Raw genomic sequence first — 24,352 nt, forward strand, 5'->3', positions numbered from 1 at the left:
TGCACAGCCGTTGGATGTAATGACTTTATGTGATGGATGTAATGGCTTTAATTAGTCGTGGAGACGTTACGGGCTTTCCGACCCCGCTCATTGCTTATACAGTTATACTAGCGATACCACCATGTCTCTCGGTCAAATTAAGATCTCGGTGTTCACCGCCTGTGTACCTAAGATCGTTGAGTTCACCGTCTTTGATCAATCTGCTGCCTATAACATCATCCTTGGGACACCTTGGATATATTAGATGAAGGCTATCCCGTCTACTTACCACCAGGGTGTGAAATTCCCAACTGAAGATGGAGTGAAAACAATCCGACGCCTCGATGACTTGTTTACCTGGCCAGTCACCGGAAGAAGCTCTAGTGATGGTAGCTCGTAGCGGTGAATAGTACTTGAGTCTTTCAATAAATGTGGAGGCTTTTGTTTCTGTTTTATCTTACAATCTTGTTGGCTTCATTTATATTTACGAACTACTGACTCGGCTTGATCCCGTTAAGGGTATGTAGACAGCTCGGTAAAACGGGTAGAGCTGTTTCAATAATCATGTTTCTTATTCAAAGTAAAAGAAGGGTACAATTGCAGCTCGAGCAGAGCATATTATATTATTCTATTAGGAAAAGCTACAACGAAGACAATTAAGATCAGAATTATTCTTTGTCGCAAAAGATGTTCGCCCCTTGGCCGGCCAGGTCAATGACGGTACTTGGGGATACGACCTCTGAACTCGTCACAATTAAACCAACACTAAAACGTTTAACTTATTTCATATATTATCGATGTTTTAAATTAATTTAGCTAAAAATGATATCCTTATTTCTTATATGAATTACAAAATATTATACATATTAATACCTTCTTACTTTTAAAACAACTAATTTTAATTAATTGATTTCTAAACAAAAATAATTAACTTGTATATACATCTAAGAAACAAAAATTCACTACTCTACCATATATCTACATGTTGTATTAGAAAACAAATGTAAGAGTTTCTATATTATCCAATAAGAAATTTAATTTAAAAAATTAACACATTTTAAGTTATAAAATAAGAAGAAGAAAAAATGTGTTACATGCTGTGTAGCATGGGTCCAAAACACAATGAAAAATTTATGAGACAAAAAAAAAATGTGTAAAACTTCGGTCGCAAGAGTTAGGTCAAATAGTTCTAGTTTTGACTTCTCTTAAACTGTTAAACACCAAAAGGGGAGCTAGGGTTTTGTAATAAAAGAATCGAGGACATCGATTCCACTGGGGATGTTTTCGCTTGAGGGATTGATTTCGACGATGAATGTGGAAAAAGCCTCGCTCGATCCAGAAAAAGCAAGAAACTTCCATCATAAACCGTATACGGTGGATTGCATAAAGGTCAGCATCAAGGGGATGTAATTGCTTTGTTTTCGTGGTTTTGAGTTATTAGGGGTTTTTTATTTTTGTTTTTTCGAAAACAGAGCAGATCTACAACTAAAACTGCTCTGTTTAAGATCTAAAGAAGCCTTGCTGCAATTGCCTCAGGGTTTATTCTTTCTTTCTTTCTTTGTTCTCTCTCTCTGTCATAGTGTTTAATTTTGTCTTTGCTGTTGTTGCAGTGGCCGTCGTGGGATTTACCTTCTCCAGTTAAGTATAATAATAAAGAGGGGATGATGGTCTCACATGGGAAATTCCCGGAGATTCGACGTGCGTGGGTATTACTCGATGATCATTCTTTCCTTCTGTGGCGTTTTGACAAATGGTAACGATAAAAAAATTCCCAACTTCAACGTACGTTTTCTAAGATTTGTGCTTTTGTATTAAACACACAATTTTGAACCAACCAGGGATGCGCAAATTTGGGTGCACAGAACCAGCGAGGAGCAGCCTATTTCTGCGGTTTGTCTAGTGAAACCTCGGCCAGATTTTGGTGCTCGCAACTCAAGATGAGTTGCTGCTTTTTGGAGTATGCTGCTCGTCTCAAGAAGGCGGCGAAGATACTCTTTCTCACATTTCATTAGAGAAGCTGGTTGACTACACCACCTCAACTGATGGAGTTACAATGACTTGTATTGCCTCTACTGATAAAGGCCGCATTTTCTTGGCTATATACAACGGTCTCATATTCGAGCTGCTCTATACTATTGGCTCACCTTGCCGTCTAGTTTGCTGCATACTGCTTGGCCCTGACCCTAATTACTATGCTATCCATTGGTACACATTACTCGACCTGTCTCCTCTCTGCTCTTTAATGCCGAATTGAAAAATGACAAGCTTCTTCTACTAATTAACCAACTCCTTTTTTTTCTTTCAGCTATAAATGCGGATCTACTACTATCAAGGAGTTGTATACGGCGATGTATAACACGTACGTACACAAAAATGACCCCTGTGTCCTTTGATTACGATATGAATTAATGACAAGCTTCTTCTACTAACTAATTCTTTTTTTTTTTTTTTTTGTCTGTCTCTGTGTGTATGTGTTATTTATAAACTAGCCAATGCTTACGCCGCATATGCATCAATGGAGATTTTGATCCTGTTGTAGAGATGGTCGTTGATAACGAAAGGAAAATTTTATACACTCGTACCAAGAAGGCGGAACTCGAGGCCTATTTTCTTGGGATGAACGGTGAAAGCCTTATTGAGAAGTTGGGGCTAGTAGATAATCTGTTAGATCACAGCCCACACAAAGCAGATGCAAGCGGAACTAACAAGCTATCTATAGTTTGCATTTCGCCGCTGGAATCCAGGTGGTCGGATGCTCACCTTGTTGCTATATTATCAGATTAGTAGACACAGGTAATAAATAAAAGAATACTAAAGATTCGAACCATAGAATTTCTCAATTCTGACACAAGGAACTTATACTTATTAGATCTAATAAGTACATCAGACCTAATAGAATTATTTTGCTGTATCCAGACTAATACCAATCCAACCCATTTCATGAATAAAATGTGACAAATTAACAAACCAACAAAACTACTTGTTACAAATAACATCTTTTTAGGTAAATATTCTTTTTTAGCTTTGTTATAACAAAATGGAGTCGTTTTTAGTTAAGATTTACCTCTCCACCTCATCAAATGGGACAACGAGTCTCGGAATTGCCTGAGAGTAGTTACACCTAAGCACCCTCCTAACTTCGGTCTCTCGTCGGCAAAGGCTGAAATCGAGGTTAGTACCACCACTCTTTGAGCAGATATATTTATGTTATCTCAGATATCCTGAATTCCTGATGCATGTTTGTTAAACTTTGTTGATGATCATTTTATTGTTGATTCAGTGTGGCTTGTCGGAAGAGAAACTCTCTCAGGTTTGTTTAAGCAACTGTCATAACTCGCTTGGAGACTCCACCATTGTGTCAAGCACAACATCTCGGTAAGCTTTATATGCACTCGTACGTACTCTTAAAACTCTTACGGGAAAATAAGATATGAGATTGGATATTCGTAAGAAGATATATATGAGTTTCTAATTATCTGGAACAAATGATGTGATAGATATGTGCCGAGTCAATTTATGAGGATGCGGGTGAATAGTGAAAGTATAAGGAGGCAAGAAGCGGGGATGCTTGATGCGATTGAGAAGAGGAAGCTTGACATGTCGAAAAAGATGATGTAAAACGGTACAAACCAACGGTCAATAAATCTTAATTATGCAATTTTCTTGTCTGTTAACAGTAATCATCAACTCGTCTATCTCGCTTAAGTATGTTTAAGTGTTAAGTGTTGTAACTTGCAACGTTATTATGTATAAATACTGCAATGTGAGAACGCCTTTTTCTAGCAGTTTGACTCCACCATTGTGAGAACGCCCTGCAACTCGTCTTACTCATATGTTTAAACTCTTGCAAATTAATATTCGTAAGAAGACATATGACGACGGTCTTATACGAAACAAAATGATATCATATGTACACAGTCGTATCATTGTGTGGAAAAAGATTGTTCTCAAATGAAGCTACATACAAAAAAGGGTTTGGTTGTCGGAAAATAAATGTCACCACGGTGTAAAAAAAGTAGGTATCTTTTGTGTATTTTAGGGTTAATTGGAGTTGAGTTCTCCGTATATAACCCAATTTAACATATTTTAAGTAACAAGCCAATGATGATTTTTGTTTAGTATGTGTTTTGCTTAATAGAATACTCCGTACAACACATGAGCCGTTTCAGTCTAACTCTAAAAAAAAAAATATATCAGTCCGTAGACGAAATGTCATGAAATATTTAAGAGTAATTGATTAAGCACAATTTGAATGGATGCAAAAAGATTTCGAGTTTACCTACCAACTCCACAGTTTCTTTTGCTTTGGTCGACATTAAAATATTTGTAAAATTATGGATTTAACATGTTAACTCCAGAGTTTATTTTATATGGATTTCTTTTGCTTTGGTTACGACGTTAAATACGTTTAAGCACATATATGTAAATCCATATAAAATGATTTGTAAATTCTTGTAAAATTATGAAAATCAAAACAAATTATTAAATGAATAACATTTAATTTCAACTATTATTTATAAATTATATACAATAAATCAATAACACATAATTTTGATAAATATTTTAAAATCAATGATTAATAAGTATTTTTGTTTGGATTTCCAAATCCATTAAAATCATATAAACTATAATCTCTATTCCAATTTTTTTAATAGTTAATTAAAGCGAAAATGCACAGCCGTTGGATGTAATGACTTTATGTGATGGAGATTTGTTTGACATTTTATTTTCCTTAAAAAAGAAAATTCAAAACTCCGAGTCGGAGATTTCTATTTCGTCGTCGTCGTCGTCGTCTGTATCAGATTTTTTTCTAAGAGATATTTTAGTTCCACTTTGTCATAGCGCGAATGGCGGAGACGGACGTCGGAAGCGTGAAGGCGAAGGCAAAAGGATCGGGGAAAAGTTGGATATTGCTGATCGGAGCTATAGCTGGCGTTCTTTTAGCCGTCGTGGCTGCTGTGATTTTCAATACTCAGAATTCGTCGATTTCTGAGTTAACCGGAAAAATATGCAATTGCCGTCAGGTTAGGTATTTCTAAAAAGCTTTTTTTTTTTTTTTTGTTGTTGTGAGTTTCTCAATTTGGAGCTTGTGGTAGTAAAAAAATAGGTTAGGTTAGTGTGACTGTTTTCTATGTAAGGAGGAGATTAGCTTTGATTGAATCTCAGAGATTACGTTGATTTGATTTGATTTTTATAGGCGACTTCTCAATTCGTATACTTTAATTTTGTTTTTTTAGGCTGAGCAGCAGAAGTACATTGGGATTGTTGAAGACTGTTGTTGCGATTACGAGACTGTGAATCGGTTGAATACGGAAGTGTTGCATCCTTTACTTCAAGATCTTGTTAAGACACCGTTTTACAGATACTTCAAGGTTGGTTCATGATCTTTCTTTGATAATGAAATATGAGTTTTTCTAGAGGATTTGGAGGTGTGTGTTGTGATTAAAGGTCTGAAACCGTTTTTATAGGTTAAACTGTGGTGTGATTGCCCGTTTTGGCCTGATGATGGTATGTGCCGGTTAAGAGACTGTAGTGTTTGTGAGTGTCCTGATAGCGAGTTCCCTGAAATATTCAAGAAGCCATTAAGCCAATACAATCCTGTTTGTCAAGAAGGGAAACCACAAGCTACCGTTGATCGTACTGTAGACACTAGAGCTATCAGGGGGGGTTGGACTGTCACTGACAATCCCTGGACAAGTGATGATGAAACTGACAACGGTAAGTTTTCTTCACTTTCTAATTCCTTTTTGTCTTTATATTCTATGCATTTGGTACATATATGTCAACACTCTGTTACTCAGTTCCTATATAACTGGCTCATGAGAAGATATTTAACAAGTAGCGTTTTTTGAGTAATTGATAGAAGCAGTTCAATGGCTTAATCATATTTTTCTTAAGTATCAACTTAACAAAGGTTTAGTGTGAGAGTAAACCGGGGCTGGTTTAGCTTATTTCTTTTGTCTATCTATATATACAATGTGGAGAGGGTTAGAGAGCTTCATCGAGTATTTGGTGAGGTCTTTTAGGGGGAGTGGGAGGAGCTCCATTAACAAAATCCTCAGTTCCTTTTGTAATTCCAGTTCTATAATCTATCAAATCCTTTTCTATAAGCAAATCGTATCAAATTGGTATCAGAGCAGTTCGACCCAATGGGAGATGGTGATGGTTCTGTGGAGGTTCCTGTTTATTATGGTGATGAAGATCCGGCGATGTGGATTTCATGGGTTGAAGATTACTTCACGGACCATGGATTCACAGAAGAGACAAAGATCTCTTTTGCATATGGATTTATGGAAGGTGTTGCTCTATTGTGGTTCCAGGAGTCACATGTTGCGTTTACAAGCTGGAATGAGATCAAGATCGGTCTGCTTCAACGATTCAGCAAAGGGAAAGAGAGCGTTGTGGCTGATCTAACGCAGAGTGATGAATTTGACTCTAAGATGAGCAGATGGACGAGCTGTTTGGACAAGCTAGAGAAATATCTCCTAGAGACTGAGGAGTGTCTTGAAAAACCAAGTGGTGAAGAGAAGGAGAAGACTGCAGCAGCAGAAGTGGTGGTATGTCAAAGAGTCGCAGAAAAAGAAGATCTGTTGGATAATATCTTCCAAAAAGAACAAATGGGTGTGCAAAAAGAGCCAGATATTGAGAAGAGTGAACATGTCCACCAAGTGTTCGATCAAATGCCTATGGAAAGAAAAGTGAACACGAAGAAGAAAAAGAAGAAGAGATGGAAAACGTTTTCAAAGATTGATGGGTCTGAAAGTGGTTTCAAACTCAAAGGAGATACAGGCTTTGTGGAGCTATTGACAAAGAGAATAGAAGAACATATGAACTTCTATTTGCCGCAGGTGTTAGAGGAACAAGCAGCTAAGCCAAATCATGTATACCAGGTGTTCGAGGAATTGTCTCAAAGAGGGAAAAAGACTACCACGAAGAGAATTCGGAAGAAGTTCACAAAGGCTAAGGGGTTTAAATACAAAGCTGGAATAGTGAAATTGGGGACCTCTCGAATCCAGATGAAGAACATACATGACAGACCAGACACAACTATATTGGTCTATGCTGGAAAAAACTATCATTTGCTATCTGCCAGCCAAGTATTTAACAAAAGGTTGAGGGGAGATAATAGACTCACGAGAAAGAAAAAGAAGAAGCCATGGAAGAATCATTCAAATAACTATAACCCACATGGAGTGGCAGAGGGATGTGTGAAAGTGAAGGAGTGATGCTGAAAATTGTTGCAAAATGGTGGAACTGTGGTCTGTTGAAAGATTCGGTTGAGATGGGGAATAAGAAGACATGTGTCAAGATGAAGATGCACCACCGAACGTTCAACAAAAGGTTGTTGTGGCAAGGGTATCACGCACAACAGAAGAAAAACATGATGAAGATGGAGTATGCGAGCAAGGGTATCACGCACTACCTATATGTTCATCAATGGGTGTATGAAAAGCTGTCGTTGAGATATCTAACAGTTTTGAAGAAGCTCGCCAACTGGAGGAAACACAAATTCAAGCAAAAACGCAACAAGCATGAGAAGAAGAATAAAGAGAGGTTCTCTAGAAATCAGGTTGTCTTGACATTGAACTTTATACTCAAGTTCAAGTATTATGAGAAACACGTCCAGGAATGGTGTAAGAAAGAGTCGTGGAAAGGAGAACATGTTGAGGTAGAGAGGAAGATAGACTATACCAAGCCACATAGGGTCAAGTGCAAAACTGTGAAGCTGGACTGGACAAAGCTAATTTGGCTTCGAAGATTGAACATGTTCATACGTGAAAGAATGGAGACAGTGAGAGGATCGCAGAGCCTTGACATGACGTACATGACAGTTGGCGAAATGACTGACATAATAGGGTTGATAAGCTGGGTTGTCGCGTATTTAGAGGAGCATGACAAACAAATGCATCAAGTGATCTTGGACGTGCTGAAAGTGGGAATCAGAACGGCTATGGAGATGATGAGTTGGTCTAGTAGAAAGAGACACAAATTTCGACATAAGCGCAAGTCGAAGCTGTTATGGGAATTGATGACAGTAGATAAGAAGCATTCCATGACTAGTGGGAAGAGAGTCAAATTTAAAAAGAAGTACAGGAACACTTGGGTGTTGCGAACGTATACGAAAGAAGAAACTCCACTAGGCAAAGGGTTAATGGAAACGACATATTTCAAAAGAACATGGGCCTTATCGCTCGGTAAAGAGTTTGCCATTGCTACCACAAGACATGCAGTTTGCATTGACGTTAACAAATGGATTCAGTTGTCAGTGCTGGGAATTGAAGAACTATTTAGTGCGGGCTTGAAAGCGTTGGATGGGAGGCAGGGTGTTAGCCTGGAGATAGTTCCCTTGGTTCTTAGTGCAGGTTTCATGGGTGGTGATGATTCTTCTCTGGAAATTGTTGCTGCAATGGAGGTCTCAGCAAACAGAAGCATACAGTTTCATTTACCTACAATACTGCAAGTGGATGGGTTTGCCTACACTACTGCAAGTGGAAGGGCGAATGAATTTCAAATAGTGCTAAAAATCAGTGTGGCTGTTGTTAGTGGAAAAATAGAAGTTAAGCTGATGGAGAGGGGGTTTCTTGTTGTCTATCTAAACAAGGTGGCTGAACGGGAAAAAGAAAAGAATGGCATGGCGTGGAAAATTCGTTATCTGGAGCAAAAACCTTGGGAGATAGAAATGGTGTTTCAACTGGATGATGTCACGGCCAAACAGATAATCATGTTGCCTAGTTCAGTGTCCTCTTTCGCAGAGAATATTAGTCATGACGAAATTGAAGACATGTTGACGTGTGAGACTCTGATACAAGCAAGAGACGTAATGTTGGCGCAGCTAAAGGAAAATCTCCAAGTCAGATCAGAGCTGAATTTGGATTTGGAGGCCAGGGACAATCTGAAAACAGGGCATGAAGAGTTGTTGCTGAAGCGGGAAGTGATGCCATATTTTGAATGTCCTGGGAAGCTCAAAGAAGGGGTTGGCTAAACAGTTTGCTCATTTCAACCTTGAGGACAAGGTTGTTTTCAAAGGCAGGGGTATTGATAGAAGCAGTTCAATGGCTTAATCATATTTTTCTTAAGTATCAACTTAACAAAGGTTTAGTGTGAGAGTAAACCGGGGCTGGTTTAGCTTATTTCTTTTGTCTATCTATATATACAATGTGGAGAGGGTTAGAGAGCTTCATCGAGTATTTGGTGAGGTCTTTTAGGGGGAGTGGGAGGAGCTCCATTAACAAAATCCTCAGTTCCTTTTGTAATTCCAGTTCTATAATCTATCAAATCCTTTTCTATAAGCAAATCGTATCAAATGCATCGCATTGTCTTAGATGCGGTTTTTGATTACTGAATGATCACGCAGATGAAATGACATATGTTAATCTTCGGCTAAATCCTGAACGGTACACTGGCTATATTGGGCCGTCAGCTAGAAGAATATGGGATGCTATATACTCTGAGAACTGTCCCAAACGTAAGCGTCACCATTCCAAAGTCTTTCTTGTTTTCTCGATGTATTACTCTTATTCACCAAGTGGCTGTCTTAACCCCTCCAATTATACTGGCTTCTTAGATACATCTGCAGAATCGTGCCAAGAAGAGAAGATCTTGTACAAATTGGTCTCTGGTCTTCACTCATCTATTTCAGTTCACATCGCTTCAGATTATCTACTTGATGAAGCTACAAACTTGGTAAGACCTGCCTTCTGAATCTGTCTTAACCACGGTATATACTTCTTGCGCAGAATTAGATGATTCAGTGACTCCTTTTTTGTGTGTGTTTCAGTGGGGTCAAAACCTGACTTTGTTGTATGATCGTGTGTTAAGATACCCAGATCGCGTCCAGAACCTATATTTCACATTTTTGTTTGTTCTGAGAGCAGTAACAAAGGTCAGTTACAAATCAATTTTCTTTGTCTAAATCCAAGGAAAGGGTCTCAATAGTCTAGAATAGTCACAGGCTCACAGTTAGTTTATTTCCTCTCCTAAATGATTTGTAGGCAGAAGATTACTTGGTAGAGGCCGAATATGAGACTGGTAATGTCATTGAGGATTTGAAGACCAAATCTCTGGTGAAGCAAGTAGTTAGTGACCCCAAAACTAAAGCAGCTTGTCCAGTGCCATTTGATGAGGCTAAGCTCTGGAAAGGCCAACGTGGACCAGAACTGAAAGAGAAGATACAAAAACAATTCAGAAACATAAGGTCCTTTTTCAAATCCTTAATTCCTCCTTTTGAGCAATGATAATAATTTTCTACTGACAGTTCAATTCTTTTTATCCCTTGATGGCCTTGCATTTCAGTGCAATAATGGACTGTGTAGGCTGTGAGAAATGCCGTCTTTGGGGAAAGCTCCAGGTTCTCGGTCTCGGCACTGCATTGAAAATCCTATTCACTGTCAATGGTGAAGACAATTTGCGTCACAATGTGCGTTTCTAACACACCTGGGAGACACATTGTCCATTTTATAGGAACTGATGCACCGTATATTTCCTTAATTTTTCCTTGGAACTTATGCATCTTTCCTGTTTTCTTCAGCTCGAATTGCAAAGGAATGAAGTGATTGCACTGATGAATCTTCTCAACCGGTTATCTGAATCGGTGAAATATGTTCATGACATGAGTCCTGCGGCCGAGAGAATAGCAGGACAGGCATCTCCTGGGAACAGCTTTTTGAAGAGAATAATGACGTCTTTAGCGCAAACAAAAGGTAAGAAAGCATTATAGAATTTATAGACCTTAATAGAGAAGTGAAACAAGATTCATAATATTTTTCTTCTCTGGCAACCACTTGTTAAAATGCAGCTGTTTATGGGAAGAGTAGCTAGCTATATCTTCAGTGAGGTCTGGGGCTTGTGGGATCAAGCGAAGTGATGGCGGGAGAGTATACATTGTCGTAAAGTAAGAGAGGTTAATTTTGCAGGAAACAGTTATACAAAGCCCCGTTGATTAGATTACAAACCTGGTGGAGCATTCTTTATCTTGTTTGATGCCACACCCCTTAGCCGAGACCTTTTTGCTTTACTGATTCATGTGACTTTAGAGAAACTTACATGAACTAAAAAAGATTGTAAGGATGTTGAAATTGATTACAGTCCCTTGTGAATGTGAAGTAATTTTCGAATGGATAGAAGAGAATTTTGTTTTTCTTTGATATGTATCATCAGTTTACAGTCACAGATTATAAACTGTCTACTCACCAAGCCTCCCATTGTGAAATGTTGCTGTTTGGTGTACAACGCTGCAGATCTAACTACACTTGCCAACACATGCCATGTATCAAACTTTGATTGCCAACTTATCTGCAGTATAGTATAGTAGAACTTTCAAATTTCTTTAGGAAAGTAAACCTGATATCTCTAGTGTAGAAGTTATCAACCATTTGTGTTTTCATATCGTAGATGCATGTAAACGCACTAATTGTTTGATCAGAGCCAAGCCAATGGTGCTCATATTTTGTAGTAATCAGCTAAAAAGTAAAAACACCTCAATATTTTTGAATATTGAGTGTCACTCACATGTATTGCAAGGAGATTACCAAAAAGAATTATTCGTGTACTTATAATATAGAAGACGAAAACACACAAATTATAAAAAAAGATAAGAAAAAGAGGTCAGCTTTTGCGGTTGACTTAGGCCAGAAATAGTGCGAGACATAAAGAGAACACTATAAAGGGAATCCTATCCTCCACCTCAATCAATGAGAGCACTTTTTCATTCTCTCTTCTTCTTTTAATATTTTGCCTCTACGTATGTATAAAGCTTTCTTTTCCTGTTTTGTTTTATAAAGGTGACGAACTGACGATAGTCACGATACTAAACCAAAACATATACTAAACCCCCAAAACCTACAACTGTGATGTGGTCATTCTATAGTATTTGCTTATAGGAAAATTCAAAATTCGCAATTATATCATTCTCACTTAGTTTGTATATTGTTATTTGACGTTAATCTCGTTATATATTCTTAAAATAAAACAATTGGTTTACAAATTATTATGATTGTAAAATAATAGGAAAAAGATGGATACATTTTCTGAAGTTGTAACTTCGATAGGTCACAAAATGAGAAATAATACATGTTGCTTAGTACTTAGTAATTAGTATTGTAGATGAAGATAGATGTCCTCCAAACTTTACTTCGATTTTGTTTTTAGAATGAGTGTGTGTGAGGATATGGAAGTCAATGTCATGGTGTTTTTTTTCTTCATGTAGCGTCAAAGGAGTAAGTGAAATTGCATGGCAAAAAGATTTGATAAAATTTATTTTGATGCTCTTCTTTTTAATAAAGTTCAGCTTTTAAATAATAATCGCTTTCAGAAAAAAAAATAGTAGTATTTTTGCAAGAACAAAAGATGATAAAAAAAGGTAGTGGGAACAGACAAAGGCCATTGAAATACACTCTTTTTCATAAATATCAAAATAAATTTATGATACATTAATTGTATTTATAATTCATTTTTCTTGCTTTTGGCTCAAAACTTTTCTCTTTTACCTTTCTTTTCCTTTGCCTTCAAAATTTTGAATCTCGATGTATCCAAGTTGGTAACTACAAGCTATTAGCTACAACACCACAGCTGTCATGTCGTTCTTGTGTGATTCCAATTGTTTTTTTCCCTTGAGTGACGGCATTGTTTATAGCAGTTAGCCGGTATATGTAATATTTCAACTGTTTCTGACCGTATGTTATCTTATTTCTTGGCTTATTATTAGTGTGTTCCATTTTGTTGTACAGCTGATTTGCCATTTTGAGATACTTTTTAAGAGAGACTTGTATTGATTAACCATGCCTACTGCTACGCGTTGATTTTCAATGCTTTATCTGGCTTGAAGTGTGTTGAATTTGTTTTCTTGTAGTTATAGGATACCCATATATTATAAGGGTTAAACACAATTATTAGTGAAACTTAATTTGGCAAACAAATTATGAAAAACAATTGCATAATTTTGCTAATAGTACTCGAACAATTGTGTTATTTATGAAAATCAGAGTCACATACATCCTCATTCAAAAATCATATGTTTAGTATTATGATATCTTATAATCTTCGTCGTTATGATGCCACTTTTGATTCATAGCCTTTGTTTATTTTTCTCTTGCGATATATATATGACCAAATCTCTGATTCCCCTGAGTGTATATCTCTATCTCAATTAACACAAGTCGATTAGAGATAACTAATCTCTGTTTGATCCATTGGTGCTCTTCATCTCTAATTCTCCACACAAATTTTAATTGATTTCGTTCAGTTTTTTAATATATTTTCTTCTTGATTCCTTTGAAAAAAATGGTTTTGTTTTTTCATGATTAAGAATTATTAGGTACATAAAAGTTACTTGATTACTTTGGAAAAATAGTTTTATTTTTCATGATTAAGCATTAGGTACATAAAATCGTAAACGGACCAATAAGATCTTACATTGTTATATATAAGCAGTTGGAAAGTTGAGGATACGTTTCTATATAATAATGCAAAGTTGAAGTTAACGTCAAAAGTGGAGCCATCCGAGAATAGTGTTGGGATGATTTTGCTAAACGTAACATGTGTTTGACCAAATGACATTGACCGCTCGAGCCCTTCGGCTTTCGTCTTTCAAAGTTTTTTTGCGTGGCCTTATTCGACAATCCTACAAAAACCAAACACTTCGAAAATCTCTCCAAGACACACACGACACTTCTTGGATACACAAATTGACCTATTCGTGTTTTATATGTTGCTAATAGTTTTTAAATCTCTAATGCAAACAAATAGTAGTCTCATTAATCGAGTTTGACAAAACAGATGATTGTCCCAATGAGAATATTTTGCAAAGTCGTTTATATTTCTTTTTTCTTTCAAAATCTAGATGTCATAGCTTGTTACAGTATATAGAATAATATATATGATAATCGTCGACAAAAAGATATATACATTAATTGTTTGGCTATTATCGGAATTTTTTTTGGGTGTAATATTATCAGATAAATTGGTCTAATGATACTAAGAAAATTAGAGTAATATTATAATTAGCGCTAATCAATCACTTCTGATATATAAAAGTTGATAGCTGCTTCTCTAAAGGCTGTGTGAAGTAGCAATGCGAACAGGAATGGACCCACGTTGGTTGGAGTACTGCACCAGATAAAATATAAAAATGCTTTGGTTTTACCATAAATTTGTTGATAAAAGTGGTGTCGTAGTAATGAATGCACCACATAGTTTAAGAGGTCAAGGGTTCAAATCTCCACTAAAACAATTTTTTGCTCTTTTTGCATCTGATGAAGCTTTGGCTGGATCCACCACTGATGACGAAGGTGCATAGCTATTTAAGTGATAAAAGAATAATAGTATTGAAATAGATGAGTATAGCGTTGTTGACAACACTAATTACTCGTAATCATTCGTTGCACACACTATAGTTTTATGTTAACAATCTCACCTTTTTGATAAGATTATGATGATACTCGTGATCATTAGTGGGCATGATATTAAACAATATATCAAAACCGTGTACGCATCCATAAGTCATTTTCATTTGTGCAAGCCAGCGTATGTTATCATAGCATTTATACCCAAAAAAAAGAGGATGTTATAGTAGCGTTTTTGTTAGTGCCATGGAAAAACTTTAGAGCTTTGTAGGTGTGATTTTGCTTAGGTGAGATTGATTTAGATAGATGATTCACTATTGTTTGGTGTTTCTCCGGTATCGTATACATAGAGAAGCGATCTACAATCCTCCAAGCAAAAGCTGATTAGCGATGTAATAGATATCATTATGTGTCTTCAGATAATGTGGTTCATGATTGTTGTCGTCTATGATCTTTATTACAATGGTCAGTTTTTTGTGATTAACTAGTGTTTTACAAACGGACGCACCACATGATTGACTTTAATTGTATTTAACTACTATGTTCGAGAATAAAGTAGACACTTTGTTTTTCCAATCACGTTTCTACCAAAGTGCAGCAACTTGCACACATTTTTATTAGTAGCTGATATCGAAATATATTTATACTAAAAACGAAATAATTTTAACATTAAATTGGGTCGTTGATATAGGTGGTATGTTACCTTTATAAGCATTTGTATGTCACTGAAGTATTAACATGTGTATTTGCTTACATATACAAGTTGTAAAGTTAGTAAACAAAACAAAAAAAGGGGACTTGTTCGCTATAATTTCTGTTTTCGTAATACAGTATGTTAAAGTTAAAAAGTTACGACATACAATTTTTTTGACAAAGTAATCATAAATCTTAAATATTACTAAACACTAACAATTAAATTTCCTTCTCCTACATAAGTTCATCGGCTTCTATCTTACTTTCTATGATATAAAATAATTTTTGATGTAAAAAAAATAAAATAAAATCGGTTTCTATTTATTATTAGGTAAAACGGATTTTTAAAACGTTATACGAAACAAATTATACTTTACAACTTTAGCATTCAAGTCTTTTCCCTGCAATATCTAAAAATAAAATAATTTACAAACTAGAAAAGAAGCAAATGTAAGCTGTGATGAAGCATGAATTAAGGCGTTGTGAGGGGGCTATGACAAGGGTGAAAAGGAGGATGAAGCAGTAGACTCGTAGTGCACGTGTGATCCCAAAACCTCATCATCACAGTGTCATGTGCAAAGTCAAATAAAAACTCACCTTATCATTATTAATCGCACAGGGATGGGATGGGAGTATTGTTGCAAATCAAATGTTTTCATCATACTACTCTCATCATTTCATTTCCTCTCATCATAGCTTCTTTTTTTCTTCCCATCTTATTCTATTTTCATATCTACGAAATTGTTTTTAAAAAATGTAAATACATGCAAAAAAGGTTTACTTATAAGGCTTTATTAAACCAATTTTAAACGTACTCATAGTCATAGCTGTCAAAAAATATATTTTGTTTTTATATTAAAAAAATCCCAATACTGTATATAGTTAAATATCTAATAATTACAACAATTTATGGATTTTCTTATCTTTTATAATTATGAAAAATAAATCGCCGTGGTATATTGACAATTTGAAAAAAAGAGCTATACAAATACTTAAAAATGATTTTGTTTTTGACAAAAACATAAATGATTTAAAACTGGCAAAAAAGCAGAAGCATTAATTAACTTTGTAGATTCACTTTTCCTTTTTAATACTATTTTCTGGATTTATTAACAAAGACCCAAAACAAAGGTCAAAATACAGTCGCGAATCTCAAAGCCTTCCTCCTCCTCAATCTCTTCTTCTCCTTCTTCTTCACTCTCTCTCAGTCACCACCACTAAACACTTCCACTGAGAAACACTTTCTCTTGTTTATAATTTCAACACTTCAAAGTCTCTATTGCTCTACGTTTTTGGTGTGTGTTCTTGATTTTGCTTTAGACTCTTCACTAGTTTTCTAGGTTACATAATCCGGAAAAAATGGGAACTAAATGGAGGAAAATGAAACTGGCTTTGGGTTTGAATCTCTGCACATACCTCCCAAGAACCCTAGAGGATTCACCACCTCCTGCTTTAAACTCTACAGAGAGATTATCTGATGTTGCTCTGCTCTCTCCTCTTAACTGGCCTATGACTCCAACACCTTCCTCTCACGGCCTTAAATTGTCCAGAAACAGCTCTAAATCTTCAAAGGTTTGGTTTTTACGATACCCACTCTCTCAATCTTGTGTTTTGCTTTTGTGAGTTGACTTTGGATATGAGTTTGTCTTCTTCTTGTTTTTGTTTCTTCTTATCTCAGTTTTTCCAAAATTACTCTAGTTATTGGTATTGTTCCTTTGTGAAAATGGAATGTTAAATTTGATACCTTTCAACTCTGTTGTTACTTATTGTGCTCATAGATCTCCAGCCATTGAATCTGAGAATAATCCATGATCTTTACAACGATCCTCCTGTTTGTGGCTGTAATAGAGTTAAAGATTGTTTCTTTCTCTATATCTTGCTACTTAGAAGTACTGTAGTGGTTTGTTCCTTTTATTAGCGCTAATGAACTTGTTAAACCTCTAGAACGTGGACTCACACTTTTTGCTTACTCTTTTTGGTGAGCAGACATGTTCTATATGCTTGAATAAGATGAAAGAAGGAGGAGGACATGCGATTTTCACAGCGGAGTGCTCGCATTCGTTTCATTTTCACTGCATTGCTTCGAATGTGAAACACGGAAACCAAGTTTGCCCTGTGTGCCGTGCAAAGTGGAAGGAGATCCCAATGCAGCACCCAAGTTTTGATCTTCCTTATCTTTTTGCTCGACCTTTTAACAGTGATGCAGCTATTAGCCTTGTCCACCGCTTACCTAGACCTCGTGGAGTTATGAATCAAGGACGAGTTCTTGCTCCTGAGCCGTCTATGTTTGATGATGATGAACGGTTAGAGCAGCAGCTTGTGCTTTCTGGGAAGAGCTATAGTGATGATGCTTTGGAGAGGAATCATCCTGTAAGAATGATGGACTTGAAAATATATCCCGAGGTTTCCGCTATACCACGAGCTGAATCCCGTGAGAAGTTTGCTGTATTGGTGCATCTGAGAGCTGCTGCCATGGTCACTGGAAATGCCAACTCCCTCAACAACCAGATATCTCGGTATCCTCGAGCTCCAGTTGATCTTGTCACTGTCCTTGACATTAGTGGTAGCATGGCTGGAACTAAACTGGCTCTACTCAAACGGGCAATGGGTTTTGTGATTCAGAACCTTGGTTCAAATGATAGGCTCTCGGTTATTGCTTTCTCTTCTACTGCTCGTCGTCTTTTTCCTTTGACTAAGATGTCTGATGCTGGAAGGCACCGAGCCCTTCAAGCTGTAAACTCATTGGTTGCGAATGGCGGGACCAACATCGCTGAAGGGCTTAGGAAAGGTGTCAAGGTGATGGAAGATAGAAGAGATAACAATCCCGTTGCTAGCATTATCCTTTTGTCTGATGGACGAGATACATATACCATGAACCAACCTGATCCAAACTACAAGTTGTTACTCCCGTTGTCTATGCACGGCTGTGAAAGCAAGCGGTTTCAGATCCCGGTTCATTCTTTTGGTTTTGGATCAGATCATGATGCTTCACTGATGCATTCTGTTTCTGAAACCTCTGGGGGAACTTTCTCTTTCATTGAGAGCGAATCTGTGATCCAAGATGCTCTTGCACAGTGCATTGGTGGACTTTTAAGCGTTGCAGTACAGGAGCTACGGTTAGAAATCGATGGTCTGTGCTCAGATGTTCATCTCAGCTCGATTAAAGCTGGGAGTTACGGGAGCCATGTTAGTGGTGATGGTAGGTCAGGATGTGTTAATATTGGTGATCTTTATGCTGATGAAGAGCGGGATTTCTTGATATCTATCAACATCCCTGCTCAGAGAGATGGAAATGAGACACCACTTCTGAAAATGAGATGTGTCTACAAAGATCTTCTGACAAAAGAAATTGTGACCCTTCAAAGTCATGTGCTTAAGATTCAAAGACCAGAAACCGTTTGTCAACAAGTTGGTGTGTCCATTGAAGTGGACAGGCAAAGAAACAGATTTCTAGCTGCGGAGGCAATGGTAAAGGCCAGAGCTTTAGCAGAGGGAGAAGATTTAGCCGCAGGTGTCACCGTGATCCAGAATTTCAGACTGGCTTTGGCAGAGACAGTGTCAGCAAAATCGGGTGACGGGTTTTGTGTCTCTTTGGACCGAGAGCTAAAGGAAATGCAAGAAAGAATGGCGAGTAGGCATGTCTACGAGGTGTCGGGAAGAGCTTACATTCTTTCTGGACTTAGTTCACACTCATGGCAAAGAGCAACAGCAAGAGGAGAATCAGGAGACGGTTCAAGCTTTGTCCATGCATATTACCAAACCCCATCAATGGTTGAGATGCTACACCGATCTCAGGCCACATCACATCATCATAGACTGATCCACCCTTTGTTATCCTTTGCATCTCAACCAAAGCCAATGTGAACAAAATAATCAAAATTCAGTGTAAAATGTAACAGCCTTATTTTTTTGATGTCTCCGAAAACATTTTGGTCTCTTTTTGGGGTGGTTGTTCTCTGTAAAGAAATAAGAAAAAAGAAGCAGGCAAAGGGGGAGAAAAATGTGAATCTAAGTTGGTGATTTCATGGTTTTGTAAGTTAGTCTTGTTTCAGTATTTCATGTAATGTGTGGTAAATATGGTATGAAGTTGGGTATAGAAAGCTTTTTGTTGAGAAAGTAGAATAGCAATATCTCTACTTCCAATTTTGGAGCAAAGCAGTGATAAATTTAGATTCCAACAGTCCCTTTGCTATTTAAGGAAAGGCCAAGAATCTGTGTCTGTTTATTGGTTCTCTTTGTATTTTGTATTTGGATTAATTTGATGGTATACCTTATGTAGTAGTGTAGCATTTTGTTGCATCTCCTCAATTTTTTCATCATCTTTTTTAGATTTAGCAAGTTTCCTTTTCGGAACCACTAAGTTAAACAGTGCACTAAGTGAGTGAGTTTGAAGATACGGAGTCCTTACTTGTACTGTACCTATTTTAATTTCTCTCCTCAATCAACTGACTCTTAATTATGAATTTTTTACCTGAGTAGTTTAAAGAAGTATTTACCTTATTTTCTCTAGATACATGGCTGGAGTAACCGGAATAATAACCGACTTGAAGTTTTTGAACCGGAACCTGAAAAAAAAACAAGTTAACATTGATCGGTACAATTATTTGCTCAGTCAAATCAAACCTAAACTTGATTTAGTGAAATCTTATGATCAAATAAAATCGCACAATTCACTAAAAGTAATAATAAAAAAAATAGTATTGTTCTGTTCGACACTAGAGCATCTCGAATGATCTTCTATTTTTTTTTCTCTATAATAGAGATCCTCTATAATAGAGGTGAATTTTGCTCCAATCCACCTCTAAAATAAATATTGTTATTTTTTCCTCTATTTATAGGAAAACTCTATTTTTTTCTACAAAGGGTTCCTCTATAAAGGAACTATATTTTAGATGTGAGAATAAAGATGTGTTGAAGTAAAACTCACCTCTATTATAAAGATCTTTATTATAGAGGAAAAAATAGGGAAAACCATTAGAGATGGTCTAAATCAAGTTACAACTGCTTAGGTTGTATAATCTCACTAAATGCAACTATTTTTCCTGTCTAATAAATGTGAAATTAGGTTTTAGATAAGTTAATGAAAAAACCATCACTCAGCTAATGTTTCCGTCCAATAAATGCGAAACGTGATACTAGTTATTAAGTTATACACCTTAAAAGAACATAAGCAAAGACACGATCGATAACAAAGTGTATGGACGCAAGGTCCCAACACATTTAATCAAAAAGGATAACAGAGGCATACAAAAAAAAAACAGTAGTATAAGAACCAAGTGGCTTAAGGCAAGGTTGTAGAATGATCAAAAAATCTACTATGGAAATAGGAAAAGGCATGGCGAGAGAGGAGCAAGAGACAACAGCAATGGAGCCGCTTAGCCCGGTTTCACGGTTGTTTGTTTCGCCTAGTCTCTATTGCTTCATTATTTTCACTTTAGGGTTTCAAACTAGATGCAACCAATCCTCCATTGTTGAAGGTGTCAAGAACACATGGATCAAGCTCCCTCGCTTCTCTAGCAAAGTGGTAAACACATATATTTTGCTTGCCTTATTTAATAGTTACATGTAAGAACGTCAAAAAGGGAATATTTAAGAGTGTCATAATCATAATAATAAACTAGACTTGAACATCTACTCTCACTTTTCATTTATATACAATCATCTTTAGTTTTATGGACAATAATTGTTTATTTAATAGATTTTTTTTGTTTTTATGGATATCAATATCAATATGCATTATATACTAGTTTATATCTGAATATTTTTTGGCTATATATAACCATTTCTTTGATCATGCATGAATTAATGTTTCAGGAGATAAAGAAAAATGGAAAAGCGTTTTGGATCCCTGTTAGTGTTCGAATAGAAGATCATGTTATTGTTCCAGATATTGATTATTCCAACATTGAAAATCCTGATCAGTTTATAGAAGACTATACTTCGAACATAGCTGATACTCCAATGGACATGTCCCGACCTTTATGGGAACTTCATTTACTTAATATAAAGACCTCAAATGCAGAATCTTTGGCTATAGGAAAATTTCATCATTCACTTGGCGATGGGATGTCTCTTATGTCTCTTTTATTAGCTAGTTCACGAAAAACGTCAGACCCTGAGGCTTTTCCTACTACCGCTGCTACCAAAAAACATGTTGATTCCAATATCAAGGTTTGGTGGTTGGTGGGAAGATTTTGGTTCATGCTAAGAGTCATTTTCATAACTGTTATTGAAATGTTCAAATACTTGCTTACACTATGTTTTATGCGGGATACTAAAACTCCTCTCATGGGTAAAACGGGAGATAGAATTCGATCTAGTAAGGTTATCCATCGGATAATAAGTTTTGATGATGTCAAGTTGGTGAAGAACACAATGGAAATGGTTAGCATGTTTAAGATTTATATACTAATGTTTCTTTATATTAGTCATTTTATTTTGTTTTCCTATATTAAGAGCTTGATAAATGTCACTAATTTTTGTGTTTTATGTAGAAAGTAAATGATGTTCTTCTTGGAATGACACAGGCAGGTCTCTCAAGATATTTGAAGAAAAAATCTGGTAATATAAAATTCTTTCCGGGTCTAATTGTGTGTTAATTAGATGAAGAGACAAAGGTGAAAAAAAAAGAAATAAAGATGCAATCAATGGCCTTGAGACCAAATTCGCTAAATATAAAATATTTCTTATAACAATTAGTTATTACTTGACAGAGTTCAGATTATTATTTTAAAATTTTGAAAATACTTATGTTTGTAGGTTTTCTTAAAATTAGTTATATATATTATCTAATTAAATTTCAGATATTTCGAAACTCACACTAAATATTTTATTATGATAGACTCTGTTTTGATTTTAGTTATATGAGTGATTCCTTATTGTAAGTATATACTGTTGTCATGGATGGGAATTTATATATTATAATGATATTTAGTTACTTAAAAATGAGAAGATATGGTTACGTATCTAACTTTTGTATCATATATATTGTTGTTTCATATATCGTATGACTGCACTATCATTGTATAATGTTTCATTAAATAAAATTCCAATTTTAATCATGAAGATATAGTGGCCGAAAAGAAAAGTATCTTAGAAAATATCCGTCTTCGTGGTACAGTATTCATAAATTTAAGAGCAGACACAAAAATCGAGGTAAATCAATGTAACTATCATTATCACTTTTAACAAAATAAGAATACAAGAAGTTCATACTTCATATATCGTATATATGTAATGTTGTAGGAACTTGCTAATATGATGGCAAAAGATTCAAAGTGTAGATGGGGAAACTTCGTAGGCTTTGTTATGTTTCCGTTGTGGATAAGATCTGAAGCTGATTCGTTGGAATACGTCCGACGAGCCAAATCTATAATGGATATTAAAAAACTTTCCATGGAACCACTTCTTTGCTATGGACTAATCAAATTTACCATGAAAATATTTGGGGAGCAGGTAAATTATTAAATCACTATCAACTGGTTATGCCTAATTCTTTTATATTTATAGTGGTCCATAATTATATATTCATGTATTATACAGAAAACAAAAATTAAAAAATTGTTTTTAATTAACAGGCAGCGGAAACTCTTAGTAAGAGGATATTTGATCATACAACATTGTCATTTTCAAATGTGTTGGGGCCAGACGAAGAAATAAGTTTTTTTGACCATCCTATGTCTTACGTCGCAGCAAGCGCAATAGGTGGACCACAAGTAAGTATTGCTAATCATGTCTTACTTGTATATCAATAAAAAAAAACTTTGATGAAAGTAATTAACTAACAGTAGTTTATGTTTCTTATTGAACAAGGCTCTTATTATCCATTATGTAAGTTACGTAAACAAGATTGTCATCAATCTAGCTGTAGATACAACAGTTATTCCAGACCCTCATCTACTATGTGATGATTTGGTAGAATCCCTCGATATCATCAAACTTGCTGCCATGAAGAAAGGAGTTCATAAAATGGAGGTTTGAGATATGTATCTCATCATAGAAAAACGAAGTTGTATGGTTTTTATTTATTTTATGTGAAACTGTATATTCTGAAGATGTTGGGAATTAACTAGCGTTATTTATAATATTCGAAGTTTTGTTTCACACACCAAGAAATCAGTTTCTGCAGTTTCATTTTGCTCGACACATACGTAAAATCTTGTTGGTTTCTTGAAAAATATCTATAATGTTAAGATCAGCAGTATTTTTGCTATTTTCATAATATTTTGATTTTTTTAGTTCTATGAAAGTTTTTGTAATTTTTGGCACCGCTAGGTGCTAACAATATTTATGATATTGATAGTATTTTGTCTCGCATGACCACAAAAGACAAAAACTCGTATATTTTAGTGTACGACCACGGATCACTTATGTGGTATGTAATAAATATGTTCACACTAAATGTTTTTTTTGTTTTTGTTTTTGGGTAAAATTCACAGTAAATGTTGAAATAAAGAGTTACTACTTAATAATTTAGTTAGTTATAATTATAAAAGAAGTTAGGTGTATCTACTAGTATAAATTAAATTAATCTGACGAGGATGCTTATAATTTTAAAGTTTATATTTCTGTTGTCGTTCTATTATAGTTCAGATAGAAAATGTAAAGTTTATCAAATGTGAAAGAATTATGTCTATTGATTGGCATATACAGTAATAACATATTTTATGTCTTCATATTTATTAAGTTTAGAAATTTCCATTTTATAAGTATATGAAAAGGTTTATACCTATCAAAACTAATAATAGCCAAATTGAATGTGTTGAACGAAATATGTAGGTGAGGAGCCCAAACCAACAGAAACCTAACCCATTAATGGACCGAGTAAATGAGGAGTCAGGTATCGTGGTTGAGCTTGAGTTAAACCAAAAAGTCTCTGGAGGACGAGACAATCAATTTCTGTTTTGAAGTTATACCATAAAAAAATTGTTGTAGGCTCCATCTAATGAATGTTGACATGTCTGTTAGAAATTATTTAGTTGTTCTACGCATGGCCAACGAACCATTTACACTAACTTTTATTCAAAAAATATTAATCCATCCATTTCAAACATATTTACGATATCTAAATGTCTTTTTTTTTTAATGTATAGAAAAGATTGTTTGCTTGAATGTCAATGTAATTTTTGATTATAAGCTGCAATACAACAAAATTCCAAATTATAATAACTTATGTAATTTATTACATCGCGTATATGTATATATTGAAAGAAGAAAGTACATAATTTCCTATTGATTTATGAGTATAAAATGTGAATGCATACTGGATGTATATTTTTAACTTCAGAACTGCGTTTTCGATACCATAAATTATCAAGTACAACCTATCAAAACACGTCTCA

At 35.5% G+C, this 24,352-nt stretch overlaps 5 protein-coding genes across 10 annotated transcripts; all 5 read left to right on the top strand.

Moving 5' to 3' along the window:
* The first annotated feature begins 1,142 nt into the window (after positions 1 to 1,142).
* On the top strand, positions 1,143 to 2,872 carry LOC104782344 (nuclear pore complex protein NUP155-like). The gene is made up of 5 exons (XM_087509106.1): positions 1,143 to 1,368; positions 1,590 to 1,732; positions 1,818 to 2,184; positions 2,285 to 2,338; positions 2,469 to 2,872. The coding sequence occupies exons 3-5, from the start codon at positions 2,033 to 2,035 to the stop codon at positions 2,761 to 2,763; spliced, it is 501 nt and encodes a 166-aa protein (XP_087365232.1). The 5' UTR covers positions 1,143 to 1,368; positions 1,590 to 1,732; positions 1,818 to 2,032; the 3' UTR covers positions 2,764 to 2,872.
* Positions 2,873 to 3,036: 164 nt separating this feature from the next.
* LOC147946287 (uncharacterized) lies at positions 3,037 to 3,764 on the top strand (the record flags this gene model as incomplete). The annotated part of the gene is made up of 3 exons (XM_087509561.1): positions 3,037 to 3,150; positions 3,260 to 3,354; positions 3,477 to 3,764. Coding segments are annotated over 3 exons (330 nt in total), but the record flags the coding sequence as incomplete, so codon positions are not given.
* A 904-nt stretch (positions 3,765 to 4,668) lies between these two features.
* On the top strand, positions 4,669 to 11,118 carry LOC104782345 (endoplasmic reticulum oxidoreductin-2-like). Of its 4 annotated transcripts, none has more exons than XM_010507250.3 (10): positions 4,669 to 5,003; positions 5,217 to 5,351; positions 5,448 to 5,697; positions 9,335 to 9,445; positions 9,545 to 9,663; positions 9,758 to 9,862; positions 9,972 to 10,174; positions 10,273 to 10,396; positions 10,508 to 10,679; positions 10,775 to 11,118. In XM_010507250.3, the coding sequence occupies exons 1-10, from the start codon at positions 4,827 to 4,829 to the stop codon at positions 10,795 to 10,797; spliced, it is 1,419 nt and encodes a 472-aa protein (XP_010505552.1). In that variant the 5' UTR covers positions 4,669 to 4,826; the 3' UTR covers positions 10,798 to 11,118. The 4 variants fall into 4 exon arrangements, 3 of the variants coding, with proteins under 3 accessions (XP_010505552.1, XP_087367109.1, XP_010505550.2); XR_015597243.1 differs by having other exon boundaries at positions 4,697 to 5,003; positions 6,115 to 9,445; XM_087510983.1 differs by having other exon boundaries at positions 4,706 to 5,008.
* Positions 11,119 to 15,648: 4,530 nt separating this feature from the next.
* On the top strand, positions 15,649 to 19,127 carry LOC147946288 (E3 ubiquitin-protein ligase WAV3-like). Its single transcript, XM_087510984.1, has 2 exons — positions 15,649 to 16,583; positions 16,998 to 19,127. The coding sequence occupies exons 1-2, from the start codon at positions 16,371 to 16,373 to the stop codon at positions 18,873 to 18,875; spliced, it is 2,091 nt and encodes a 696-aa protein (XP_087367110.1). The 5' UTR covers positions 15,649 to 16,370; the 3' UTR covers positions 18,876 to 19,127.
* A 1,033-nt stretch (positions 19,128 to 20,160) lies between these two features.
* LOC104782348 (wax ester synthase/diacylglycerol acyltransferase 3-like) lies at positions 20,161 to 23,126 on the top strand. 3 transcript variants are annotated; one of them, XM_010507256.2, is made up of 7 exons: positions 20,161 to 20,535; positions 20,826 to 21,395; positions 21,506 to 21,572; positions 22,078 to 22,166; positions 22,257 to 22,466; positions 22,589 to 22,726; positions 22,824 to 23,126. In XM_010507256.2, exons 1-7 carry the CDS (start codon positions 20,311 to 20,313, stop codon positions 22,989 to 22,991), a joined length of 1,467 nt encoding a protein of 488 aa, XP_010505558.1. In that variant the 5' UTR covers positions 20,161 to 20,310; the 3' UTR covers positions 22,992 to 23,126. The 3 variants fall into 3 exon arrangements, with proteins under 3 accessions (XP_010505558.1, XP_087367107.1, XP_010505559.1); XM_087510981.1 differs by having other exon boundaries at positions 20,180 to 20,535; positions 22,802 to 23,126; XM_010507257.2 differs by having other exon boundaries at positions 20,180 to 20,535; positions 22,132 to 22,166.
* Positions 23,127 to 24,352: the final 1,226 nt, after the last annotated feature.

This window comes from Camelina sativa, chromosome 4 (assembly GCF_030686135.1).
Source record: "Camelina sativa cultivar CO46 ecotype springtype chromosome 4, ASM3068613v1".
Taxonomy (NCBI): Eukaryota; Viridiplantae; Streptophyta; class Magnoliopsida; order Brassicales; family Brassicaceae; genus Camelina; species Camelina sativa.

Bases quoted from the DNA above. Each gene is read 5' to 3' on its own strand.
- LOC104782344 (XM_087509106.1), top strand. From the start codon at position 2,033: ATGACTTGTATTGCCTCTACTGATAAAGGCCGCATTTTCTTGGCTATA. The intron at 2,185-2,284 runs GTACACATTACT...TTTTTCTTTCAG, and splicing joins AATTACTATGCTATCCATTG to CTATAAATGCGGATCTACTA. The intron at 2,339-2,468 runs GTACGTACACAA...TTTATAAACTAG, and splicing joins TATACGGCGATGTATAACAC to CCAATGCTTACGCCGCATAT.
- LOC147946288 (XM_087510984.1), top strand. From the start codon at position 16,371: ATGGGAACTAAATGGAGGAAAATGAAACTGGCTTTGGGTTTGAATCTC. The intron at 16,584-16,997 runs GTTTGGTTTTTA...TTTGGTGAGCAG, and splicing joins ACAGCTCTAAATCTTCAAAG to ACATGTTCTATATGCTTGAA.
- LOC104782345 (XM_010507250.3), top strand. From the start codon at position 4,827: ATGGCGGAGACGGACGTCGGAAGCGTGAAGGCGAAGGCAAAAGGATCG. The intron at 9,664-9,757 runs GTAAGACCTGCC...TGTGTGTTTCAG, and splicing joins TTGATGAAGCTACAAACTTG to TGGGGTCAAAACCTGACTTT. The intron at 10,397-10,507 runs GTGCGTTTCTAA...TGTTTTCTTCAG, and splicing joins AAGACAATTTGCGTCACAAT to CTCGAATTGCAAAGGAATGA.
- LOC104782348 (XM_010507256.2), top strand. From the start codon at position 20,311: ATGATCAAAAAATCTACTATGGAAATAGGAAAAGGCATGGCGAGAGAG. The intron at 22,167-22,256 runs GTAAATCAATGT...GTAATGTTGTAG, and splicing joins GAGCAGACACAAAAATCGAG to GAACTTGCTAATATGATGGC. The intron at 22,727-22,823 runs GTAAGTATTGCT...TTATTGAACAAG, and splicing joins GCGCAATAGGTGGACCACAA to GCTCTTATTATCCATTATGT.